General features: G+C 39.0%; 1 protein-coding gene across 1 annotated transcript in view; it reads right to left on the bottom strand.

The window, feature by feature from the left end:
• Positions 1-26,063, bottom strand: part of adamtsl3 (ADAMTS like 3) — a 161,431-nt gene that overhangs the window by 21,711 nt on the left and 113,657 nt on the right. Inside the window, exons 10-18 of the mRNA XM_088922233.1 lie at positions 24,978-25,089; positions 24,649-24,787; positions 23,752-23,802; positions 19,612-19,816; positions 18,789-18,936; positions 17,193-17,277; positions 12,965-13,248; positions 12,336-12,465; positions 168-378 (exon numbers count right to left, since the gene is read on the bottom strand). Of these exons, the coding sequence (XP_088778359.1) occupies positions 168-378; positions 12,336-12,465; positions 12,965-13,248; positions 17,193-17,277; positions 18,789-18,936; positions 19,612-19,816; positions 23,752-23,802; positions 24,649-24,787; positions 24,978-25,089 (1,365 nt within the window). The remainder of the gene's footprint in view (positions 1-167; positions 379-12,335; positions 12,466-12,964; positions 13,249-17,192; positions 17,278-18,788; positions 18,937-19,611; positions 19,817-23,751; positions 23,803-24,648; positions 24,788-24,977; positions 25,090-26,063) is intronic.

Here is a 26,063-nt window from a genome sequence, read left to right on the forward strand (position 1 = left end):
AAGGAGCAGAATGACAAGAAACAGTTTAAGTAAAAATCATGAGTCAAAGACATTTCTCTTCTGGCCAAACAGAGTTTACAAAATCACAGTTAATTTCACATCCAGTCAGATGCCTATTTGCTTGGTCTGCTCCTCAGCTGGGATGGGTTCTGCTTTAAGGACCTCACCTCTTGCCAATCCTCAGTGTACCAGGAAGGTGGGCAGTCGAACTGGTTACACGCTTGTACCGCAGGTGGCCTGATGTCCTGGCACTCACTCTCAGCAACGCTGCTGGTCTCCACTGGGTCCAGTGACAGCACCTGCAAGCAGTCCACATTCCTGGTCTGGATCCCTACCCCACATGTAGCTGAGCACTGAGTCCATGCAGTGAACTCCCATCTGAGCCGAAACAAAAGAGGAAACAGTCCCAGATGCTGTGGGATTCATACCTGCATCTCAACACAGAGAATTTCACACTAGAAAGCATGTTAACATGTTAAGCTCGAGATTAAATTGAATGAGTAGCATTACAGTTGCTACTGATTTTTTGTAGCCTGTATACACAGCATTCAGACTGATTCTCCTAGGTCACAAGCCAAACAATCTTTCCAAATATTTCCTAGATCTTTTGTAGTATTTTAAGAAAGTTAAATCTCTAAACACTAATTTTAGATGAAAAAACAGAAGTAAGAGTAGATAAGACCAATTTACTTCTAGTTCTGATTAGCACCATGTTTGTTATTTTTCAGTCACAAAGCATTCTTTCCCAGTCACGCCTCTTCGTTATAGATTTGTGCAGATGGTATCTGCAAGTTATTCACAAGTATAGGCACCATGGAGCTTAGATGTACAGCTGCTTCCTGTGAGCAACCATTCCAGTACAAGGAAGGAACACTAAATTAAGCCACAGATGAGTATTGTGAACATAACAGAAACCTTTGAGAAGCACATAAATAAATTCACATGTATTTGAACAGCCAGAACTAAATTCCTGTGCTAAATATGTGGTGAGTGGTACAGGAGAGGGACCAGACTGCAGCAGGAATCGGTAGCAGAGAGAAAATTGGCTTTCAGATCTATACAAATGATATCACTTGGGAAACATACCCTTTTTCAATTACACTTTACAACCAGAACCACAGCCCGCTGTACATGATAGTGAACACATACATCCTCACTGTTTTCTTTTCCATTTTAAGCTGCAGACACAAGTACTTCACAGGCCCATTTAATGCACCGTTAAAAACAAAGCCTGGAGAACGTTCACTCTCCCATGGACTGGAGAGCTTGAGTACTATATATAGTGTCTTACAAAAGTATTCAGACAATTCCTAGGGTGTTCCATTTTGTGAAATTACAAAATAATGCATACACATTTTTAAAACCTGAATACTCAAACTAAAGATTTCTTTGGGTTAGATAAGTTACAGTAAATGCCAGCCAAGAAATGAAATATGTTGTTTGCATAAGTCCTCAGACCTGTGAAATCAATATTTGGTGAAAGCACCTTTGGCAGCAATTACAGACAAAAGTCTTTTTGGGTAAGTCTCTACCAACTTTGCACACTGGTTTTCTTTAATTCCTGCCCTTTATTCTTGGCAGATTTTCTAAAGCTCTCTGAATTGGCTTGGGAATCACTTATAAACACCAGTTTTCAAGTGTTTCCACAGATTCTCAGTAGGATTCAAGTCCTGAGCCACTCAAGGACATTCATTTTCTTATTCTTAAGCCACTCTAGCTTAGTTTTGGCTTTGTGCTTTACATCATTGTCCTACAGAAAGGTGAGTTTTGACCCCAGTTTTAAGTCTTTAGCAGACTGAAACAGATTTGCCTCTCCTTTTTGCCCTTACTTCATTCTGTCCATTTTTCCTTCATTCCTCACACGCTTTCCAGTTTGACAGCATCAAACTATGAGTATACTTCCTGCTGATGAGAAGCATGCTCATGGCACGATGCTGCACCAACATGCTTGACTGTAGGAACGCTGTTGACTGGTAGACATGCTGTGTTGTGTCAGTTCCATCTGACCACAAAATATTTTTCCACATTTTTGCAGGATCACTCAGGTGCTTTGTTGCAATCTTCATGTGGGATATGAAGTATGTGTTCTACTCTTCCCTGCTGGCCAGCTTTATGGAGCAAAAGGATATTGCACATTTTCTCAGCTTAACCCTTTAGATCTTTCAAAGTTATGGGCCTCACAGTGTCATCTCTCCCTAGTTTCCTCCTTGACCAGCTGCTCAGTTCTGTGTGATGTGATGCACCTTTCATTTCTTGAAGATTGAATAGATTCTACTCATGGAGATATTCAACTTTATTATTGCACACAGATAGAGGCCAGTCAACTGTGTTGTATTTAAGGTAATTTTTTGCATTAATTTAGGTTTGAATAAGTTATGCAATCATCAAAGTTTATTGTATATTAATTATTTACTTCTATTTGTTTTTTTTTTTGCTTTGAAAGTGTGGTGTAGGATGAGTTCATAACTTGTATTAATGCTTCCTGAAAGTGTCATGACTACACTCTTAAGTTAAGTATTTATCTCTTCCAAGGCTTTGTGAAGGTTCTGAAATGGAAAATACTCTAACACTGAGCTAACATCAAATCTGCTAAGCAGCTTATTTAGTTTGTAGTACTAAAGAAATAGCAGGAGACTGTGGGGTTATAAAATGCCGTATATTGAGAACATTTCCACATGCTCACATTTAACTTTTTCTTAGATATTTTGTAGACTTTTAACTTCTTGGCTGGATAAAAAATGGAGATAATTAAAAACGTCAGAATGAATAAAGACCAGTATTAATCATAATTCTTTTTACAAGGCTTTAAATGCATGTTAGGATTGTAACAATGATTCGGGAGTTCCACATTCGAAACCCAATACTCCAACTGTGGAAAAGAAACGGGAGTTGATACATTTTGAGTTTGTTTACCACATTAGATCATAAAATGTTCACAGAGCCACCAAAGGACACAACAGTGGTACAGAATTACAGTGGAGACAGCATCATATTCTTATTTGACAGGAATTATTTTCTTCTGATTTATACCTTTGGTTGTCTTTATTAAGTGGTTGATTTCAAATTTATGACCTAAGATTATTTCATAGCTTCACAGTTTAAATATTGTGGAATGGAATGAGGAAAGTACTTTATGGTTGGTTAGTTTTAAACAATGCAGTTGTGACCCCCTCAAAAAGATCCATATTGACCTCCTATAGTCTCAGATTTTGCAATCGCATAGAAATAGTAATAGTTATAAATATAGCCTATTTGAAATTCAAAAAGAATTTACTGATATGCAGATAAAGTCCAATGCATTTACTGGCATTGATGTAATGGTGCAACAAGCTAAAGAGCAATATGACACAAGTTTCTTTTGTTGTTGTGGTTTATTTTTTCAACAGAAAGATAAAACAATGCCAGTTCCATGTAAAAACAGGAAACCTACATTCTCATTTTACAAAGCCTCCACTCATCCTGACACAGAACCACATCCTAAAGCAAATCAGTTCCCAAACTTCTTGCTGCACCTATTGAAGAATCAATCTCTTCAAAGAAGACTTTGCTACAGATGCTGAGAAGACTGGTGGAAGTAAAGCCTGAAATTTCAAATCTGCAAAGTAATTTAGTATCAGTCCCTTTCAACCTCCTGAAAGGTTTTTTTAACCACTAAGAAAAGAACTGTGAGAGAACACTGAGAAATTAATGATGACTCAGTTAAAATTAAATCATTGGGTTACTCCTGTAATCCTGCTGCGATGGAAGAGATCATTAGCAATCCATAAGCGGCTAATAAACTCACGCGTTCCAAATACTGCCTCAGAGGTGGAAGCTGGATCCTTTACACCAACACAGAGGATAAGCCACGAAAAGCCTGTGGCCAAGATGGAGTCAAGAATGAGATACTGAAATAGAGCAGCTCAAAGTTGCAGCAAGCCTTCAATCTCAAACTGAGAGTCAGGTGTTTCCCTGAGTCCTGGAATCAAAGACTGATCTATAAAAGTGGAGAAGACAGACTTGACCCTGTGTAAACAGTAATCTGGGGAAGGTATTGCATTCTGTAGTGTCATGAATGCTTGAATTCTGGCCTTCCTTACCTAACAGTGTCCTGACCAGATTGGCTTGCTAACAAACTGCCACACATCTGATCACATTTACCACCCTACACACACTTATACATAAACATGTGCACCAAAAACGGACAGAAAAAAACAGCCTATATTACTTATTTAAAAAAATCATTTGATTCAATTTGGCACAAAGGACTTTTACCAAATATCTTCGAAATGGTGTAGGAGGTAAAGTTAGTGTATTGAGAGAACAGGTTCACATTGAAAATCGAAAACAAAATAACAGAATTTTTAACTCTGGATTGTGTGGTGAGACAGGGCTGCAACCTGAGCCCAGCACTGTTAAATATCTATATTGATGAGCTAGTAGTGTTAAACAGTCTGCAGCACCTGGCGTCACACTACATAACTGAACAGGGGCTGCTGCAGAGCCTGTGATTGCTGGACCAGTAGTGTCAGACCTGGGTACTGACAATATGGACAATTTCTTTTTCCAGAAGAAAGCCAGATCTCAGGGAAAATGTAGCCCTACTCATTGACCTATGAAGCAATGAAGTGTGGGGTCCAAACACACACCGAGATTACACTAAATGGGGCAAACACCATCCTGTAGAAGTCCAGCACACAAAATTCTGTAAAACATTCTCCACATGCAGTGAAAAACATAAACCAAAGGAGAGAGCATCGCCACCTCCCTTAGCCAGCTGGTCCTTGCCAATCTCAGGACAGCAAAACTAAAACAACATAAATGACAGTCAACCAAAATTACAGCAAAACTGAACAACACTACATTACCCACTGGAATACACACACAAAAACAACACAAAAGTGAAAACAATATTAAGTATCTGACCGGGGCAAATAACAGCAAAGAGAAACACGTTGACAAAGTACAAGCTTGTTGACCATAGTGTGGCCATAGAAAGTGGCTGCACAGAAAGGACAGGCTGTGCTCCCACTGCCAGCAGGGAGAAATGGAGACAGAGATGCACTTTCTGCTACACTGTGAGAAGTTCTCTGAGATTAGACAAACATTCTCCCCTAAAATAACAAATCTAATCCTAGAATTCCCACACCTGCCAGAATCAGAACCGCTACTGGGGGAGGAAAATCAGCAAAACTGGCAGTCCAGTATGAGATCTCCTATCACAGCCTGAAGAACAGTGAGTAAGCCTGTCTCACAATAATGTTTTATGGTTTATGGGATGTATGCACTGTAAATATTTGTACTGTGAATATCTGCAGGTCTGTACACTGTAAATGTCTGTTTTGTTAATTTTATCTGTTCTGGCAACACTATAATTCATTGGTTATGTGAATAAAGCTCTTTGAATTTGAATATGAATACGAACAAGCCATGCAGGAGAGTGATGGCTTAACAGAGTCTATAATCCAAACCGCCATCTGACACAGCATGACAATCGAACCCAACTTGTTGTGAGAGAGGTGTGTGATAAGAGAGGCAAATGGACAGGGGCGATCTGTATCAAGAGACAGCCACTTCTCTGGGCAATTCTCAGATTGCACATCCATTTACTCAAAAAGACATGTGAGTGAGGGACAGTAGAAGGAGGAACAAGCAACATCTTAGACTTTGCCATGGAAAACTTCCTGTGTTGTGAGCAGACAGGAATGTGAAAATCAGCAACTTTCAGTGAACCAGTCAACTGCTACTACTACTAATAATTTTTATTTATAAAGCACCTTTCCAAACCCAAGGACACTGTTCATCATGAATAATGAAAAAGACAAGAAAAGTACAATAAAAGTTAATGAAGAAAAAAAAAACAAGAGCATACAGGTTTTTACAGATGTAGGCAATCAGACATAGACCTTGGTAAAAAGGTAAGTTTTAAGTTTAGATTTGAAGAGAGTTAAAGAAGCTATTCTCTCATAAGGTCTGAAGAAGGTCATTCCACAACAGGAGCAGCAACAGATTAGGCACGGTCACCACAAGTCTGTGATTGTCCTGGGGACAGTGAGTAGAGGACCAGTCTCAACAGAATGGACCCACAGCGGGGAGTGTGAACATGGAGGAGTTCAGAGATGTATGATGGAGTCAGATTGTTTAGAGCCTTGAAAGTCACTAACAAGATCTTGTTTTGAATACGTGACTTTATAGACAACCAAAGTAGAGACTTAGCTAGATGGACTGGAAAAGGCTTCTGCCTGAACCTCTTATAATGCAGTACTCTGACAATCTTCTTAAGACGTCTCAGGTTTAGGGTATGGCAGGGTCTGTCTTCCTTTTTGGCACAAGGAAGTAATCTGAGTAAAGACTATCCCACAAGTGCTGGAGCTCATAATCTTGGATAACGTGCTTGGCGCTGAACTCCAAAGCATGTGCACAGACAGTCCAAAGGATGTGTACACTTCCCCTGTTGCAAACCACACCCCAACCCGTGTTCCTTCCTTGCAGGATTTCCACCCCAGGGAAACACTGAGAGAGAAATCTGTGGGGTCCTCCACAAGCAGAGAGCTTCCCAGAAAATGTGTGACACCACCAGTGTCTGTTACACACTGGATACGATCCAGCAGCAAAGGCATTTAACCACACTTGCAGCAGCCATAAGCAACAACCTCTCTTGGACACAGTAACCTCGATCAGAAAATCCTCCCCAGTTTGCAGTGGGTGAGATATGCAGATGGAGAGGTGATCCTGTTCTAAGACAGGGAAGCCCTCACTGCAGGAGTCTAGCACTAGGGAGCTCCTCTCCAATTTGACTGATCTGGCTTGTAATAAGAGCTGTGTAAAAGAACCAGCTTTCTGGATGGCTTACAAAAAAAAAAAACAGCCACTTGCACCCCTTCAACTGCCAGGGGAGAGAGGGCAGCATCCATACTCTTGGAAAACATGATTACAGCAGAGGATCAACCAAAAGGAAGCACACAACAGTCCTAGGCTTTATCATGGAAGGTGAACCAAAGGTACATCCTGTGAAGATGGTGAACTGGGAAGTGAAAATAAGCATCTTTTAGATCCACCATAGCGACGTCTCACAGTCTCCAAGGCCAGATAGAGAATGTGCTTGTGTGTGGGCCTCTTGAAATGCACCCTTCTGAGGAGTTTATTAAGATTTTTCTGAGCTAGTAACTGTAGAGGAGAGTCTTTGCATTTCTTGGGCACCAGGAAGTATTCTGAGTCAAAGCCATCCGACGGGTGCAGGAGCTCAACCTCTGTGAATCTCCAGGGCGAGAGAGTGAATTTCTCCCTTCACTCCCAATTGCTGAGAAGCCTCCTCTGTGACCTGTGACTGCAAAAGCATCCTTCCTAGCTCAAACCCCACAGTGATAGGGATTTCAAACAGAGGTCCCCTTTCCCTGTCCAGGGTTCTAGCCTGCATGAGATGAGAGACCCCTGCTAACACTGAGTCACGCAGAGGCATGGAGCTCCTGTATATGCTCATGGAAGACTTAAAAACAGACAAAAGGAAGTGTTGTAGTGGGAAATGTAGTACAGCCCAGCACACATGTATCTCCAGTCTGATGTCTCCTAGCCTCTTTGGAGTCTTCTTCTAAAAACCTGGATGATAAACCAGGCAGGAAGGAAGAAGAGTGGCGCCAGCGCCAAGCTTAGGCAAACAGCACAGAGCGGAGGGCCATGCCTCTCAGAAATAAAAGAAGGAAGAGATTTTTTTTCAAAGCCATACGAAGCAAGTGCTAAACCAAATAAAACCAGAGGACAACAGAAAAGAGAGCCAATGAGGAGCTCAAAACAAAACAGAAGGAAAAAAGCTATCTGCCAGCCAGATGCGCTAATCTGCTAAAAGGTAGCAAGAAGACACTATCTTCTGTTGGTCATTTTGCTCCTGAAAGCTGCAAAATAGGAATCTGCTGCTGTATTCCCTCTGTATCACAGTATGCCCTACGTCTTCAAAGCCAAAGGGAACCATTAACATTACCATTTAAGTTACTTCACAATGGCAAATAGAAAGAAAAAACAATAGTCTGTCTTCTTCAGGTGTAAGGGAGAAAGAGATGAGGTGCAGGGACATACTGTACAGTGAGAAGGGGCACTGCAGGTGATGTCAGTAAGTGTACAAAGAATGGAATACTGGGAAAAAAGCATGGACAGCTGGTATCTGTATACAGTATGTATGAAGGGTCCAAATAAAATTAATATCCACTCAAATCTCTATTACTGATTTATGTCTAGTTTGCCCTTGAATTAAAAATTATGGCAAAGAAGATATTCTGTAGTAAATTAAAAGCTCATGCATCAAATGTGAAGAGTAAGCTATTATCTATTTAATAATAAAACATCACATATGTAGCAGTCTCTGCAACTGAAGGTTACTCTGAACTAAAAAGTTATATCTTAAAAGATTAAGACATCTAGTCTACGGAGTATAATCCTACAGTTTATAAATCATACCAATGCATATATTTACTGAGCCGTAAATGTCTTATCTAAATACTTTTTATCTCCTTATGGCATGTTGTCCTTGGCACAAATGTTTCTGTTTTTTAGTGTCAGCAGAACATCCCTTTCAGCTGCTCTAAGGCTATTTAAAGAGGTCTCTGGCCTCCACCTCTGAGTTAAATATTCCACTAGGGGGGTAGTACAAGTCCCATAGGCATTCAATGTGTGTGGGACAGATTAGAGCAACATCCCCTGACCACTGCATTCCTCAGTACAAACTATAGTAAAATTGCAACATTACATTTACAGGTATCCCCAAAGTCAATTTCAGTACTGAAATTTTAGAACACTTCCTTTTGCACATTGTGTAAGCAGAGCTATTGATCTGAAAAGAGCCATACATAAGCAATGTCTCCACACCCTTCTTGGAAGCACAAACTGTGACCTATTGAAGGTGGAAAATTCTGGGGCTCAACCCAAGCTGGTTAATACTTCCATTGGTAACATGAAGCCAAGTTTTCCATCTCATCAACCCTTGAGAAAGCAATCCGGTATTCCCTATTGCTGTTGACAGAACGATGTAGAGTTTTAATTATGCAGGAGACTTTTGAAAAAAAAAAAGCTAAATTTTATTGGTAAAAGGTAAAATCGAGGCATGTGTTCTCTATTATCCACACTTCCGTTATCTCCTAGCACACTCAATGAAGAGCAAAAAAGTGGGAATTGGGTCATCCATCCATTTGTGAAGGAACTTAACTGGAAAATACTCTAACACTAAGCTACTAACAAACCTACTAAGCAGTTTCTTAAGTCTGTAGTACTAAAGAAAGAGCAGGAGACTGTGGGGTTATAAAATACTGTATACTGACTACAAGAGGATTTCCACATGCTTTCATTTACATTTTTCTTAGATACTTTGCAGACTTTTAATTTCTTGGCTGAATAAAAAATTGGAAAGTCAGAATGAATAAAGACCAGTATTAATCATAATTCTTTTTACAAGGCTTTAAATGCATGTAAGGATTGTAACAATGATTCTGGAGTCCCACATTCGAAACCCAATACTCCAACTGTGGAAAAGAAACGGGAGTTGATACATTTTGAGTTTGTTTACCACATTAGATCATAAAATGGCCACAGAGCCACCAAAGGACACCACAGTGGTACAGAATTACAGTGGAGACAGCATCATATTCTTATTCGACAGGAATTATTTTCTTCTGATGTATATGCCTTTGGTTGTCTTTATTAAATGGTTGATTCCAAATTTATGGCCTTATAGTACTTCATGGCTTCACAGCTGAAATATTGTGGAATGGAATGAGGAAAGTACTTTATGGTTGGTTAGTTTTAAACAATGCAGTTGACACCCCCTCAAAAAGATCCACTTTGACCTTCTATAGTCTTGGCTTTTCCAATCGCATCACTAATAGTAATAGGTCTAACAATATAGCCTATTTGGAATTCAAAAACAATTGACTGATATGGGCAGTATTTTGAAGTCCAATGAATTTGCTGCCATTGATGTAATGGAGTAACAAGCTAAAGAGCAAAATGACAGTTTCTTTTGTTGTTGAAGTTTATTTTTTCAACATTTTTTCACCGCTATTTTTTCAAGCACTTTGTCCAAGTTACTGGAGAGCCAGAGCCTCTCCTGGCAAGCAGCTGGTACAAGGCAGGATACACCCTGGAGAGGACACCAGTCCATCACAGGGCAGGTAGACCCGTACACACTCACATCAGGGCCAATCTTGTCTGAAGCCTATTAACCTACCAGTATGTCTTTAGACTGTGGGAGGAAACCAGAGCACCTAGAGGAAACCCACACAAACATGGCACATACAGCACAGGCCATCGCTCGAGGCAGCCATGCTAACCACTGCACCATCTTGTAACCCAAAAGTGGGAGTCTTACAGAGCAGAAGTCTACTCTGGGTTAACGGCAGATTCTGAGAACCATCCTACTCTCCAATGTTTTGCAACTATAGAGCTGTATTTTACTGCAAGACATATCTGCCTGAATTTAACAGTAATGTACAAGAGTATCACATGAACCGTTCTTCTAACAGGGCTGTAAAGATGATAAGTACAGTAGAGTAAAAAAATAGACGTGGCTGAAAAGCAAGCCGAGGAACTACTCTGTAGAGAAAAGCTGTGTTCTTTTCTGAACTTAGTAATGCATGTAAAGGACCTGTACTAATTTATCTGATCACTGATGCTTGATTAAATTAATTCACAAAGAGGGGAAGAATAAAAGGTCAAGAGTCTTCTATTTAAAAGTGAGGATAGAAGAGGATTTCTTTACCCGCCATGTTATCGAAGCTAATTGCCATCCTTAACTACTAGCTTATCAAACGGACTGGGTGAGCAGAACGGCCTCCTCTCACGTCCTCTCTCCAATTTCCTTACTGTATGGTCTTGCTGCTGCATAAATGAGGTGACAGCTAAAACAAATACCTTCCAGTACACTGTATGAGTGAAGTTACTTCCCAAGTGCGCTCTCATCACCGAGCTGTTTAAGACTGTGCAGAGAGGAACACAGGGTTTCAGGGGGGTCATATTATTAACACACCATTCAGAAACATGGGAATTTCTTTAAGTGCTTGATTTATTGACATCAACAGCTAGGAAAAAGAGTATTTTACTATGTGTGCCTTTCAGTTTGAAAAGGCTATGGACTACGATGTGGCCACTGCAATAGTTTTGGAATTTACTGTTTCTTTCCTACTGCAGTAGGGTAGGCAGACAACATTTGAGAAGAAACAATGTTTCAAACATTAACTAATTCTCAAGAATAATTGGTCCATTTTCACTTTAACATGTTACCTAAGGAATACAAATAAATCTTTGAATCTGGAATAGAGTTTTTAACTATAATATTTCTGAAAATGTATATATTTCTAAAACATGAAATGCCTACATATTGAGCTAGAAAGATCTGAAAGCTGGCATGCACTATTAGAAACACCTGTTCCTAGTGTATGTTACAAATTACTTTCACTAATTCTATACTCTGTTATGGTACTTTAGGCTTGCTGGCTGATTTTATCTTAACATTATTGGCTTTTGGTTTACAGTATGTGTTTGTTTGATGTTTCAGCCCTTTTTTTCTTTCAATTTATATTACATTAAAGAGAGACTCACTGAGTCAACAATGAACCTTGTTACCTTTCAAAGCAGTTTTAATGTTCTTGGTAATCTTTCCTTCCTCATCTAAGAATCCCCATAATTAAACAAAAACACAGCACAGGGCACAGAGAATGTTTATGCTTATTTTGGAAAGTGACAAAGAGTATTTGGGTTGGTGGAAAATATGTAAACGAGCTGCCATCTCTGTGCATTATTACTACAACCCTAGCAATCTCCTTTTTACAAAGATATACTGTAGCATGTTATAGCTGTCTGATTCTGAATCTTCTATTTGCATTCAGTTTTTAATGCAATACGTAATATGTGTCTTAAAAGACTAGACGTAGGTAAATTAAGTATACAGTATGTGCTAAGTACTATTATGGATTACAGAAATAAAAAATAGGTTTTATGTTATACACTATACTGCACAGAAGATATTTAGCTATTATGCTCCAAATATACAATAGAGAATTAAAAATCTACATGAATTATAGTTATAGTTATAAATAATATATAATTATATAATTATATAATAGCAGCTATAGGTTTGCACATAGCACTAGCATTGTTTATAGATCCTGGCTGGATATATTGTATTTTTATGGGAAGTAAGATGGAAGTCAATTTAAGTGGTTGATGTGTGTTTAGACCAGACTATTAAGACATGCGACTTATCCCTTGGGATGAAAAGGACTGTATAACTTGTGAAGAATTTATTAATAAAGACTCCATTTGCTTAGCAAACCGATCTCCCAGGCTTGATTGATGGTTAAACGGTTTGTTTTTACCTGGGGGGGCACGGTCCGAGGTTGCAGAGTCTGACCATTAGAGGAGGACGGCTGGAGTCATCACAGAGGTGATCAGCTGCCACCTCTCCTCTCTGCTTGTTAAGACACACTACAACAGCCTCTTGGTTTCCTGTCAATAAAGAAAAGGTGGAAACATGGAAACAGAACAAGGATTACAAAAACAGATGACATGGTGCAGACCTGATATTTAAGACCTTAAAATCCCCGAGCTAAGGGCTGCTTAGATGCTTGTTGCTTCGAGAAAGTAATTTTACAGATTCTTATTCAGCAGTACTGGGCAAGCTAAAACAGTCCATGTTTATACAAGGTCACAGCAACTGAAGCAGGTTTTTAACTTAAATTCATGTATTTTGCCACCTGAAAGATCTGCTTGCCCAAAACACAAACTTCAACAGGAAACAAATATACTAGAGCAGAGTGAAAAAAATATTAAAACTGCAACTCCTGCTTCTCAAAACAAAGATTGTGTTGTCAAATTCTCCCTTTCTCTTCCTGCTGCAATTAAAAGGTAAGGCTAAAGCTAGCACTATCTTCAAGCTGCTGCAGACACAATGCATGATGAGATTGTTTTTCTTCGTCCTTATCAGATTCCTGTAAAAGCAGATTACCCTTTGCACAGGAGGCAGAGCAAGCCGTGAAGCCATCATACTCCCAGTCGTACAGCTGCTCACTGTCATAGTGGGGGAACGTGGGCTCATACACAGTGCGATCCCCACTGCAGGGTCCCAGGTTACAGCCCCTCTCGGACACGGGCCTGTCCTCCTCACATTCCTCGTCGGGCAGGTCAACCTCTGTCTGCGAGAAAGACAGCAGCACTCGGCACTTGACTGTCCGGGTCTGAAGGCCAGGGCCGCAGGTGGAGCTGCAGGGAGACCACTCTCCGGGTATGAACCTGCACAGGAAGAACATGGCGCTGGGCTGACATCATTCTCCTGCAGCTGCTGCGAAGGCCAGACCAACAGTTCAGCAATGAAGGACTTCCCATCGCCATGATAGCACCAAACTGTATACTTCTATATCCAACTGGAAGCCCTGAAAAGGTAGTCCACACTTGACAAGTACATTGGGTGAGTGTGTGCTCTGGATGCAGATGTGATGTGAGAATCCAGTAAAGATGCGTCAAACTTTATTATATTTTTGCACACCTCCTGAGCGATTTATTAGCTTATTAAATTGTAAACTTAGGATGCCTGTTTGAATAAAAAAATAAAATGCTCCAGATAAAGGAAATCGTAAGCAGTAATAATGATTAACAGATGGTTGGATTTTATGTTTTATGTCAGGAATTTATTTCTGCTTGTTTATAGCTTTTCAAGAAATGATGTCAAGGTTTGTTTGGAAAATTGGCTCTGTTAATGGAGAGCTCACTAAAACCTGGAACTAAAACCTATGTTTTTGTTAAAACTATTGTTATTAAGTCTTGTACAATCTGCAGCATAATGACTGTAGCATATATTGATCGGAACAAATACAACATTCAGCATTTGGCTTCAATCTGCAAAAAAAAGTGATGATAATATTAATTTTATTTGAGCGAATCACTCATACTCTTGGCAAGCTGAGAAACAATTCAGTATTCACCTAATAATGAAAATGACAGCAACGATGCTGTGGTGATCATAAACTGAACCCAATATTCTAAGTGAGATCTCTCCTGTGCATCGTAATAATATTGTTTGTGAATTTAGCTTTTAGCATTTTGTGTGCTTTGGCACATGAGGACATGGTAGAATCTACACAAACAACCAGATCCCTTCCATGTTTATCTTCCTGCAACACAGAAGCACCCATGCAAAGCATACAATGTATGTTCCTTGCCTACAATAAATCACTTTGCACTTATTAATGTTAAATTTCCTTTGGCAAGTGTCTGTCTAGTTTCCGATATTGTGTCTATTTCATTATTTCCCTTGTCTCAGTTTGTACATTTTTAATGTTTTGTATTATCCAAATTTAACTAGCTTTCTAACCGTATAAGAAGCTAAGAATTTGTAACTAACCTAAAACAGATCCCTGTGGCACAACAACATATACACCATCACACTGTTTTCACGTTAAAAATTCTTCTCATTCATGTGCTACATTACCTTGGTTTCCTATAGCTTTTAATTTGAAATGTATGCCTCTTATGAAGGTCCATATCAGAGGTATTCTAGACATAATCTAAATATACCAAGTCATACAGTATGCTCTGGTGTTATCTAATATCCTTGTTTCTTGTCAAGCAGGGAAGCAACATCAATATCATGAATTATAAGCAATTTAATGCACTATACACCCTTCACTCCTGTGAATGTGCACTGCACCTCCATAAACTTTTCTTGCTATTAACAATTGCAGTATAATGTACCAATTGCAGTGCATTAAAGGAAACTATTAAACAGCCCATTTATTTGTTTTACAAACATAAGAGTACCATGTCTTTCAAAGCATTTAAATCTCTCCAACTACATATCCCTACAAGTAAACACGCACTTTACAGTACAGATTATTATAAATAATCCCTACACTTGTGAGATTTAGTTTCATGAGACCCATAATTCCCCCCAGACACAACATGTCAGGGTTTGACTAATGAGGCAGTGATATGAAGAGGCGTCATGATATCAGAATCAAAGTGCTTCATGTGACTGACATTAAAGATCTTGGAGGTCAAGATCTTTAATGTACTCTCACATAACATTGGTAAATATGTATAAAAACAGCATAAATAATAGGTCTAAGTAATTCAGTGAAGCCACAGACACTGTGCACTCAGTGACTTGTTACCACAGAAAATATTAGTGATTTGTTCCATTATTTTAACGATTCATTCAATCTTCAAAACTTTAATGTTAACAACAAAAGCTGTAAAGGAAATGGCACAGATTGAGGGGTGAAGCCTTTGGAAGAGGCTACAGGATCTAAAGGACCCAGAATTAAACAAGTGTTGAGTCTGAGCGGGGTTTGGGTTTTAATAATGAGCAGAGTACAGTGCTTCATTCTTTACTTGAAGAGGACATTCTGAAATGGAGAAGAGGCATGTCAGTTTCAGAACCAAGCTGCCTCCTCTTGTTATGCCCACTTTTGCTGGCAGTTCAGCGCACTTGGTGAAAAATCAGACACCTTTCCTACAAGGAATGGCTGCATAATGATTGAAAGGCACTTAGACAGTGAACTGCAAGAGATGTCAAAGCTGTCCAGTTCTCAGAACTGACCACAGTAGTGTAAGACTTGATTTCTAAAAATTACTATGAAATTGTCCGCCAGAATTATTAAATTTGTCTGACATAACTGCGCAAAAATCTGAATGGAATAACAGAAAGCACGAACTGCTGTATGGAGCTAAAGTGAGTACATTTGCAAAAATGCCCTCTGCATTAAAAGGGTCAGTGCACAGTGATAGATTTCTTATATATGAAAATATCACTTTATATTAATTTCACCTTATTTTATTAGAATCAATCAAATGAGTACTATTACTGAAAAAAGACTTAGTAAAAGAAACCATAATTTAAGACAATTTCTCAGGACGACGGTAAATGTAAACTGACAGTCCCTCTACCTTTATTATTACATTATTATTACATCCATTCATCCAAAGGCTGCTTAATCCAGGCAACCCAGAGCCTGCATTTTATTTATATCCATCCATTTCATAACCACCTTTTCCAATTCAGGGTAACGGGGGAGCCAGAGCCTATTCCAGCAAGCAACAGGCACAAGGCAGCGCACACCCTAGATGGAACACCAGTTCAAACACAAACTCACATCAGAGAATAAACCAAGTCAAGCAATCAACCGTTTTATATCTCAGCACTGTGGGAGGAAACCAAAGCACCTGGAAGAAACTCACACATACACAAGGGGAACATTTAAACTCCAAACAGAACACCTGAACCCAATTTTATTTATTTTCTGACACTGTTTTCAAAAGCAGCTAACTTTTTACTAAAGCAATCTGAGTGAAGCTTATTGTTTAAATGTACAACAGCAGTGACTCACCTGGGATATGAACCCCACAAACTTCCAGTTATGAGTCCAGATCCCACATTACTGTCTCTTGGGATCATAGGGTGCACATCTGGATACACAAAAGGTTCCCCAGTCCAGAAATGAACCCAGGGACCAAGAGCTGTGAGGCAGTAGCACTAATCATCATGACACCATACTTAATGTCATAGTTAAGTATAAAATAGTCAAGCTGTGAATGCTCCATGTTTTCCCTACGTGAACATTTAAATACACTTACCCCGCATTCCTGTAACACTTATTTTTTATGAGCTTCTAAGATATCTGTCTTTGGTAGACCACAAAGGCATGAGTATTTATCATTCAGAAGTATTCTGGCATGAATGCGTTTCGTGGGTTTGAAAACAGAGCTGCTTTCAATCCCTTGGCCACCATTAATGAAAATATCATTTCAGAGCATAAAAAAGATAGTTCTATTAATAGAACAAAATGGGATATAAAGAAAATCCAAGTGCGTTCCTTAAGACTGAAGCAATAAAATGAAATGCAAACCACTTCACTCAGCAGAAAATGCGATATTGCTCTTCAAAAGATCAGATATGTTACTTGTTTCTATGTAGAAGGATAGACGAAACACCCTCAGGATATTCTGTGGCTTTTAATGAGTGTTGGGTTTACTATAATGGATCCACAAATACAAGGGATAAGTTGATATATGAATACAAAAGAAAACACACAGACCACTTCTACGTCTCCAATGAAGCTCTCTCTTTCACACACCTCTGGAGCAATCTCTACTGATGGTGAAAGCAGGAGGTGCTTTTCTTGGTTATGAGAAAAAAGCTGCATTAAGGAGTAGATGAAAATTAATGGATATGAACTCACGTTGGCTCCTCTGAAGCAGCTCTGGGTCCTTCCAGTTCCTGTGCTTGTTTAAACCAGGGCAGTTTAGCTTCCACAGGAAGTTTTTCTGGAAGAGTGTAATGCATAAATCATTCATCTGAGCCCTCAGAGTCGTGCAGGGATGGAACACTTATGAAGCCTAACTGGCTCCTGCTTGTTCATCCCAGTGCCATTAAACAGTTAACCCTTTCACCTGGGATCACCAACGGATTAATGACATCCATGTCAAAGAATATATATTGTTGTTAATTGTGATTCTTCTCAGAAAACTCCCTTCCTTGTCTCTACAAGAGAGAGAAGAAGTGGTAGGGAGAAATGGTAAGCCACTGGCAGGGATATAAATCACAGCCTACTTCACTGCTAATCAGAAGCCAGAGACCAGACTCTCCTCTCTGTGGTAGCTGGACATCTTATTCATCAAGGAGCTCCCCCACACATTAAACAAGCTGGTTCTTACTTATGTTACTGAACCGAAAATAATATTTTGAAAAGATTTTTGTTCTTTCAGAAAAAAAACACCCAGGGTTATTAATCACATTATGAGGCCCGAGACAGCGGTCAGTGGCACTGAAGTAGCAATATTTTCTCTGATGTGTATGCACATTGTGCAATCTGGCTGTACTTCAGTGTTCCTTTGCTCTGCAATTCATCTTGCTAGCTGGCAAGAGGTATAGGCAGAGGCTAAAGTAGAAAACTTCTCTAAAACCCCAACAAAGCCTACTAGTCTGAGTAAGCCACCAACATTGATATGCCAACTAATTATTTTAGGTTACATCAATAAAATGGCTGCTACAGATAAGCAAGACATCCTCTTTTTTCCCCAAACTCTACAAATTACTGCATGCTTGATTTTTACCATTTGCAACTACTTGTTTTACACAAGCGTGCAAAACACTTTCAGAAACAAAAATCACAGAAAGCTATTGTATTTATTCTCGGTAGCCATTACTGTACTCTAGTGCTCTCCTGGATTTTTTTCAGGCTGCAATTTTAGATAGTTTCCACATTACAATCTATCAGGCTCAGGAAGGATTGCGTTTAACTGGCGGAGTGCATATAACCCACTGTTGTCATCCTTAAGAGCTGTTCTTGCTCTGGCGTTTCTCAGACTTGACTCATCACTCGGTTGTCTGGGGAGCCAGGCTCTTGCTTAGCATCGCCTGTCATCCATACTTTTAGAGTAAACCCTATAGGCATCTAAAGTCAAGGTGAGGGAAAGAAAAGATGCCTGAAATGTACAGTAACTGTTGCATGAATTGGAAACAGATGATAACCTGTCCATGTGACTTTAAATTTATAATATTTTTTATATTCAGATGTGAATTAGCCTCTCCAGCCTTCTAATACCTCTTTCTTCTTTGCAGATGAGGCATGCGCTTATAGCCTTCTACCCAGGAAAGTGTCAATCTTCTTCAAATGTACTGAGGGTACAGAGTTCCCAGATGGAGCACAAAAGACTACCTAATGACAGGTCTAGCATTTCAGTCAGTCAGGCAATACAGAATGCAGTCTTTTTTAATATAATATGATCACTTTGCGCAATTAACACTAGTGGCCGCTGCAGACAGTAAAGCATACCTCTGGGTTTGTAGCATGCGATAGGAACCACACAATCTTCTTTGATATGGGGCTTGAGCTGTGGGTTACAGCCTCCTGTGTGCTGTCCGCGGTGATCAATACACAGAACCACTCTGTAACGCAAGCCGCGGCCACAGGTAACAGTGCACTGGAAAATTAACAAGCAATTACAATGCCATATCCCTGACAACCCTCAGGATATAAACATGACTCCATTTCTCATGCACAATAAATCAACAGACTCAAGTGCATCCTCTCACAGACTCCCACCCCCACAGTGTCAAGAAGCCTGGAGGCATAAAGATTAAACTGGGAGAAATTATAATAAAACCGTAAATGGCTAGAAGGAGCCCAATGAATTTAGTCAAAACTAAACAAATGTTACAGTTTGTCATGGCTATATAACCCAGAGTTAGTAACTGTCCTTCCTCTTAAACCTACAAAAACCTTTTGTTTATACAGAATGGTTTTAAATGTGCTCACAACTTGGATTCCGACCAATGGAGACATTACTATTGTTCAGACATGACTTGAAGTTAAAGTTAATTTAATACTTCCCTCTGCTACATGAGGGAAAAAAACACAAGAGCACTAGATAAACTCAAATCTGTTTGTAATAACAATACAATGTAGTACCGCATTGTGGAAAATTCATATTTCTGTCCATCCAGCTTCTGCTTTTCTTTGCCTGCCCAACGTTACTCCCACTCCTTCATATTTATTTCTATTTAATCACTGACTGGGTTCGTTCGGAGTCGTCCGGGGGATTTGTGACAGCAGGCCTCCCAGGAAGAGCAGAAACTCTCTGGAAATCTTAGCTCACCTGGGACCATTCCATAGCCACCCACTTGGGGCAGTCAAACACGTTGCAGGTCTGCCTCAGTGAGGGCCTGGGCGAGTACGTGCACTTCCACTCTTCCACCTGGGATATCTGGCCGTGCATGGATTCCTCCACACACACCACGCTCCTCTCCTGGTGGCCCCCTCCGCACAACACCGAGCATGCTGTCCAGGGGTTGTGTTCCCAGCTGGGGAAATAGAGAACGCATTGCAGGTTTACACTCCAAACACACCTCGGAGTGAAATACTCTTCACATCCCGCGTGTATGGCTTCATCATCAAAGATGTACTCTACACCTCCCTAACAGGTTTCCTTTCGTAAGTTTACGAATAAGATGAGGCCACAGAGCCCAATGAAAGCATTTAGAAGATAGTAGCTAAGTGACCCAAGGATCACATCCAGCCATTTCTTAAAATAAATGCTGTTCCAGACGCTCTAGTCCCTCAGAAGTAAATAAAGTGCCTCCTGTTCTCGGCTTGAACTGCACGATGTAATTCAACGCAGTTTCCACAAGTGCCCCCTGGATTGTGTTTCACTGTTCATTCTAAAGAAGTCTGCTGTGTTGACTTTGTCAAAGCCTATCAGGATTTTCTGAATATTTGTATCAGGTCCCCTCGGAAACTTCAAGTACAAAAGTAATAAAGAGAGGAGTAAAACGGTTTAGCTCCTTTAGCCTGTCAGTATAGGACATTCCCTTAAGCCCCAGAGTGTATCTAGTTGCACTTCTCTGGACTGATTCCACAGCGGCAATATCTTTTTTGTTACATGGTGACCAATAATTTACACAATATCCCAAATGTGGTCTTACTATCATACTGTACATTTTCAGCACATAATCTCCTTGATTTAAATATTTATTGCTTTCCCCAATTGTCTAGAAGATGTAAATAACATGTCGATATAAATACCAAATCTTTTTCAGAAATAACTTGTTCAAGATCAGTGTTACCCCTTACGCATCTACAGTATACTTTATTCCTTTGCCAGCTACATGTAATATTCTGCACTTTTGTCAACATTACAAGTTTTCTTGCTCAGTCCTGGAACTTTTAAAATTTATTCTTGCAGCTTCTACTATGTCTGCTAAACTACTTTGGTACCTCTATATCATATTAGATATCTAAGTAGATCATAGACATAATTTTGGAGAAGCAATGGTCCTAATATAAATCCCTGTGGTACTCTGCTAATTACATCACCCAATTGAAGTATTCACCCCTTAGCCATAATTTATATTTTCTATCCATTAACCAGCTCTCAAAGTAAAACCACAACATTTTGAAAGCCCATAAGCCTAATGTGCATGCCCTGAAGCCTGATTTTTAATGCAAAACTGCATCAAAAGCATTCTGAAAATCTAAATGTACCAAATCATGTGCTCTGTGTGCATCTCTCACTGTTGTTGCTTGTTCATGAAAAATGTAGTTAAGATCTACCATTTATAAAACCATGTTAACTATCTCCAAGGATCTTATTTTGATATACAGTAAGTAATCCTCTAGATCAGGTCTAATATTACATAAACCCATATGTAATAGAAATATGATTCATTGATTTATCATATTACCAATTTTCCAGTTCATGGGTAGTAGCTTGCCTTGAGTGACTGTTCAAAAAGTTTCACTAGTGACCTACGTATAGCATCTCTTGTTTCCTTCAATACAATTTACAAAAAACCACCAGGCCCAGGAGATATGTTAATATTAAGTTCTTCTAGTACACATACAGTACTGTAATTCTTCTGCCTCATCTATGCTAGTCAAATATAATGTAGAACTTTGTCCTACTGTACCTCATCTTGAGGCATGTTTTTTTATTTCTTCACTGGCAAACACCTACAGTAAGTGGAATATTCATTTAATACATCTGCAATTTTCCTTTCATCATCTAGGGTTTTCCATTGATAGATTTTACTTCATACTCTCCAATTCTTTTGCTCTCACAACTGAAAAAAAATTATTCAGTCTCCCATTGAAATATTCTCTTCTTTCTCTTGTTTTTTTTTTCCAAGCTTGCAATTCTTTAACTGCATTCCATCTTGCAGCTGTTTCTATGAAGTGCTTACTTCCTCCTTATTTTTCTTAATTGATTTTTAAAACCATTTGGGTCACTGCTTGAGTCACATTTGAGGTACTTACTCTTGGAAGTAATCTGTTCTGTACTTCAAGTTGAATGCCTTTAAAATGTTGCCATCCATTCTCCACGGATTTCATACACTATTTAGGCCGTCCCAAAAGATACCCATCTAGCCCCGCTCTGTAGCTCTCATTCCTTTATAATCCGATTTCCTTAAATTTTAAACCTTTTGATTTGAACTCTACCTGCACAGTTTCAAATGTACCTTCAAGCATGCCACGCTATGATCCCTAGTGGTATTTTCATCTTCATTTTCTGAGCAAGAAAACAGTCATTACTCCTGCCTACAATTTCATTTTCAGCTGCCAACATTTCTTTTGTGTTTTTTTTAATCCCTCTGCAAGGAAAGTCAAAGTTCCGCTGAAACCATTTCATCCTTGCACATAATTTCAATACAATGTTGAATTAATATTAATATTAATATTGGTCATCTGTAGAATATTACCAACATGAAGCATTTGTAATGTTTGTATCAGTCTGACTACATACTGTAGGTTCTAGGACCTTTCATTCCTCTAGATTAACTGCCTTTGCCTACATATTCTTCTTGATGTATCATCTTTCCTGTCCTGTCTTCATCACCATTAGCCAAGTTTCTGCAATTCCAATTGCATCACCATCTTGGTAATAGGACAGTTTCTGCTTCTATTGGAAACATTTTGTTTCTAATACTCCTAGCAATTAGCTTCAAAACTTTCCAGTAAATGTTCCTTGGATTCTCACCCCTTTTGCTCTAATGAAATGCTTCTGAATTTCCCTGTGATGATTCTTGAAGAGAGGTCAACTGTTCCTTTCCAGTTCTGCTACAGTTCTGTTTGAGAACTCTTCAGATTTTTACATGGCTCTATTAATTCGATTAATAGTGATTTTCTATAAAAAAAAACAAATTTGCCACTGTGATTGTGTCAATCAATGTTATAATGTTTTTGAGTACTGGGTTTTCAGAGTTTACATAGTTATTAAAGGAAATAAGTTCTGCTAATCTTTTTTTTACCAACAGTATTTTATTTCCAATACCAAATTCTGCCTTACTGTGAATATACCCTTTGAGCCCACTAAAACATCCCATGAAGAAAGTATTGCAGCCTAAAAGGCCAACAAGCTACAAGAAATCAAACTTCAAACTACAAAGTACTGGAAAGGAAGAATAAAGCTACAATGATGTCTTGTTTCCCAGCATGCACAAGTGACATTTTACACTACAGTGTATTAATGACCATTTACAGTATATGTCAGTTACAAATTGTATGTCCTTTTGTAAAAATATATTTTAAAGCTGAAGCAAACTGAAAGTGACAGGAAAGCAAGCTATCATGCTATCATGTGTATCATGTTAAGTACAGTAGTGTACTGCAGCTACAAGCCCTCTAAAATATGAATAATGGCCTCTAGCAATAGCTGAAATATGTACACAGATGGTGTCAAAACCAATAAATCAACACTGAAGCGTCGATAATCATCACCTATATGCCACTGTAGGAAGTTGCCATGGGCAGAGGTCAAGATTTCAGCTCAGTTTAAACGATCCACTGTGTACTTTGCTTAATAATAAATCATTGTAAAGATGCACTTAAACCTTGAGAAGCAGGTAGTGTACAGTAGCTTTAAGTACATGCAAAACTACACTCTCTTCATTATGTAAGATATAAATGTATGGAATATGCTATATTTTATAGACAGGAATGTTTATTTAAAAAGGAATTTAAAAATAAAAACAAATTTAATTTAGTTTTACTTTGTCGCATTAATTTAAATGCGACAAATACAAGTTTCAATGGGTTTCCGCTGACTCTTCTTCTGGGTTTGACTTCTGAGTTTGAACTATCAAAGTTTATTTGCAAAAATACATGTTATTACAACTTTAAATTATTTTAAAAGCAGCTGCATACTTGATAGTTATTTTATTCAATGATTTAGGCCATTAGAGGTGTGAAATACAGGCGGCTCTGGTTTCCTGAGTCCTGTCAGGGCATTACTACCACTTACCGGGGCAGAGGCTGAAAGTGGTCATAAGGCATGATCTCCTTGAAGCCATCACTTGAAAGAGAAAATTGTACAAATCGGTTTAAAACCATAAAAATGGTAAATACAGAATATTATCCTATTGAATTCTGCTCTCATTTTGCTTTTGTGTGCACATATATTTTTGCATTTTATTTGCACAAATGAGAAGGTGTACGACAGTTCTGTTTCTTGTAGCACGGTGATTGAACGAAGAGATATTAGAACAGACAGACGAATGGAAGGATACACAGAAAAAAAATGGATCTCCAGTACAATGTGTGGAATTAGATTATTCAGTTATGAAGTGATGTACATCGGGATCCTAAGATTTGCAAGAGTTAAGTGCAGAGAACCATCACGAATAGTCAGATTTGCGCGTAACCGATTCCACTCCTATACGATTGGATAATGTACCACAGTATATAGAATGTAAGGTTACAAGACGATAATTAAAATACAAATGCATTGGCTTTAAGTTAATTTAAACAACACCTATCAACTAACAGAAACAACAGTAATCACAAACAAAGTAATCACTTATTATGAATCCTTCCTCTGAGTCCAGTATATACTTTCTCTCTCTGTCTCCAGGCAGCTAATTTGAAAGTTGCGGTTAACAACCTTCAGCTCAGTTTCATCCTGCTCTCCTCTTCTATCATCCAAGACGCATGTGGCCAGACCGAATTGCAAATAAGCATTTTCAAGAATGTTAAATTCACAAATGTTGAGACCCTGCCTCACAAATGCTGTACTCTTCATCCTTTGCTGATGAATGCTATCATCTAAAATGTTCGATACACTTGGCATATCTTTATCCCCAAAAGCCATCATTATTATTTGCACAAGTAATGACTATCAAGCTGCACAAACACTGCCAACCTTGCTGGGCAGGGGTCCATATTACACTCCTTCAGCTTGGGTTTGGGCTTCTTGTTCTCAGGGTAGATGCGGCAGTGGTGGTCTGGCAGCACGCGGTTTGAGCGAATGTCAGTGCACTCTGCCGAATTCAGCTGATATCCTGCAGCGGATGGAAATATTCCAAGCCTTGGTTAGTGGCAGTGTTCTTAAGAGATGGCAGGTACAGTAGAAAGGGTTGCTCTGCAGTCTTCTGGCTTCTGATGACTATTTTTGGATTGTTTTATAAAAATAAACTACAAATAATATCAGAAAAGAGTTATGCAGTTTGGCCAGCACAGAGGAAGCCTTACCTCCTCCACAGGTGACAGTGCAAGGGAAGAAGTCCGTCTCCCTCCACTGATAGCTGATGGGCTGATAGAACAGAAACTGTATCAGTGTGTCCCGGGGGGCAGCATACTTCACCTGCAGCCAAGCAGAGAATTTATTAAATTGACAAAATCTTAAGAGCATATAATCCCTTATTAATCATGTAATAATCCTACATGTCACCTGTGAACCATGGCGACAACCCTGGGTTATTTTAAGAAGTGATTCAAAGTGCTCTTTCAGGTATACCTCCACATGCCTGACCTGCACAGCTCATGTGAGCCTTGTACCCGCAGTGCCTCTGGGGGATGCTCTTTAGGCAACTGGGGAGTATCCTGTGCAAGCACTGTTCTTATTAGTGGGGAGTGAGCTCACTAAAACAGTCTTGAGCTAGCCCTCTTGTGTCACACCTGCGCCTACACCAAGATAAAGGAATGAGTAACACCAAGTAACGGTACAGTATATTTAGTCCAGCTCTAGTTTTGTCTGTTCTCCTTCCCCTGAAATAATTCCTCTAAAATATCAAGTAAAATTATCGATAATTTTCTTTCTAGAAAACAGTTCAATCTTAAAACTGCCAGTTCTATTTATTTTATTTGTATTTATTACACAAACACATTTCCTGAAATGTAATGGCAAAAGCCAATTTTTTTGTTAACAAGGCCCCTTTACCACATTATTTATCCTTGCATACAATAAAGATCACAGATAAAGTTTATCTAAAATAAAGCAGCTGTTGCAACATAAATTAGTAACTCTCACCCTAACCCAAGATATTTGATCTTTTATATAAACAATGGCATCCAAATTAGATATTGGATCATACAAATTATGGAGTCTTGATTAAAGAAATGATTTAAAACTAATAATAAAATGCAACAGCTAATGAAACATATTAGATTAAAGCAACTTATTTTCTAAACTAAACAAGCCTAATGTGGATAATGTGCAGTAAATTTGCTTTGTGGGCGTGGATCCAAATCTTAAGAGGCATTACATCACTTGTTCCATATTAAATACAGCATCTTACACAGTACATGCAATGGAATATCCTCAAGCCTTGCTTTGCA

This window comes from Atractosteus spatula, chromosome 7, assembly GCF_055471065.1.
Source record: "Atractosteus spatula isolate fAtrSpa1 chromosome 7, fAtrSpa1.hap1, whole genome shotgun sequence".
In the NCBI taxonomy this organism is placed as follows: Eukaryota; Metazoa; Chordata; class Actinopteri; order Semionotiformes; family Lepisosteidae; genus Atractosteus; species Atractosteus spatula.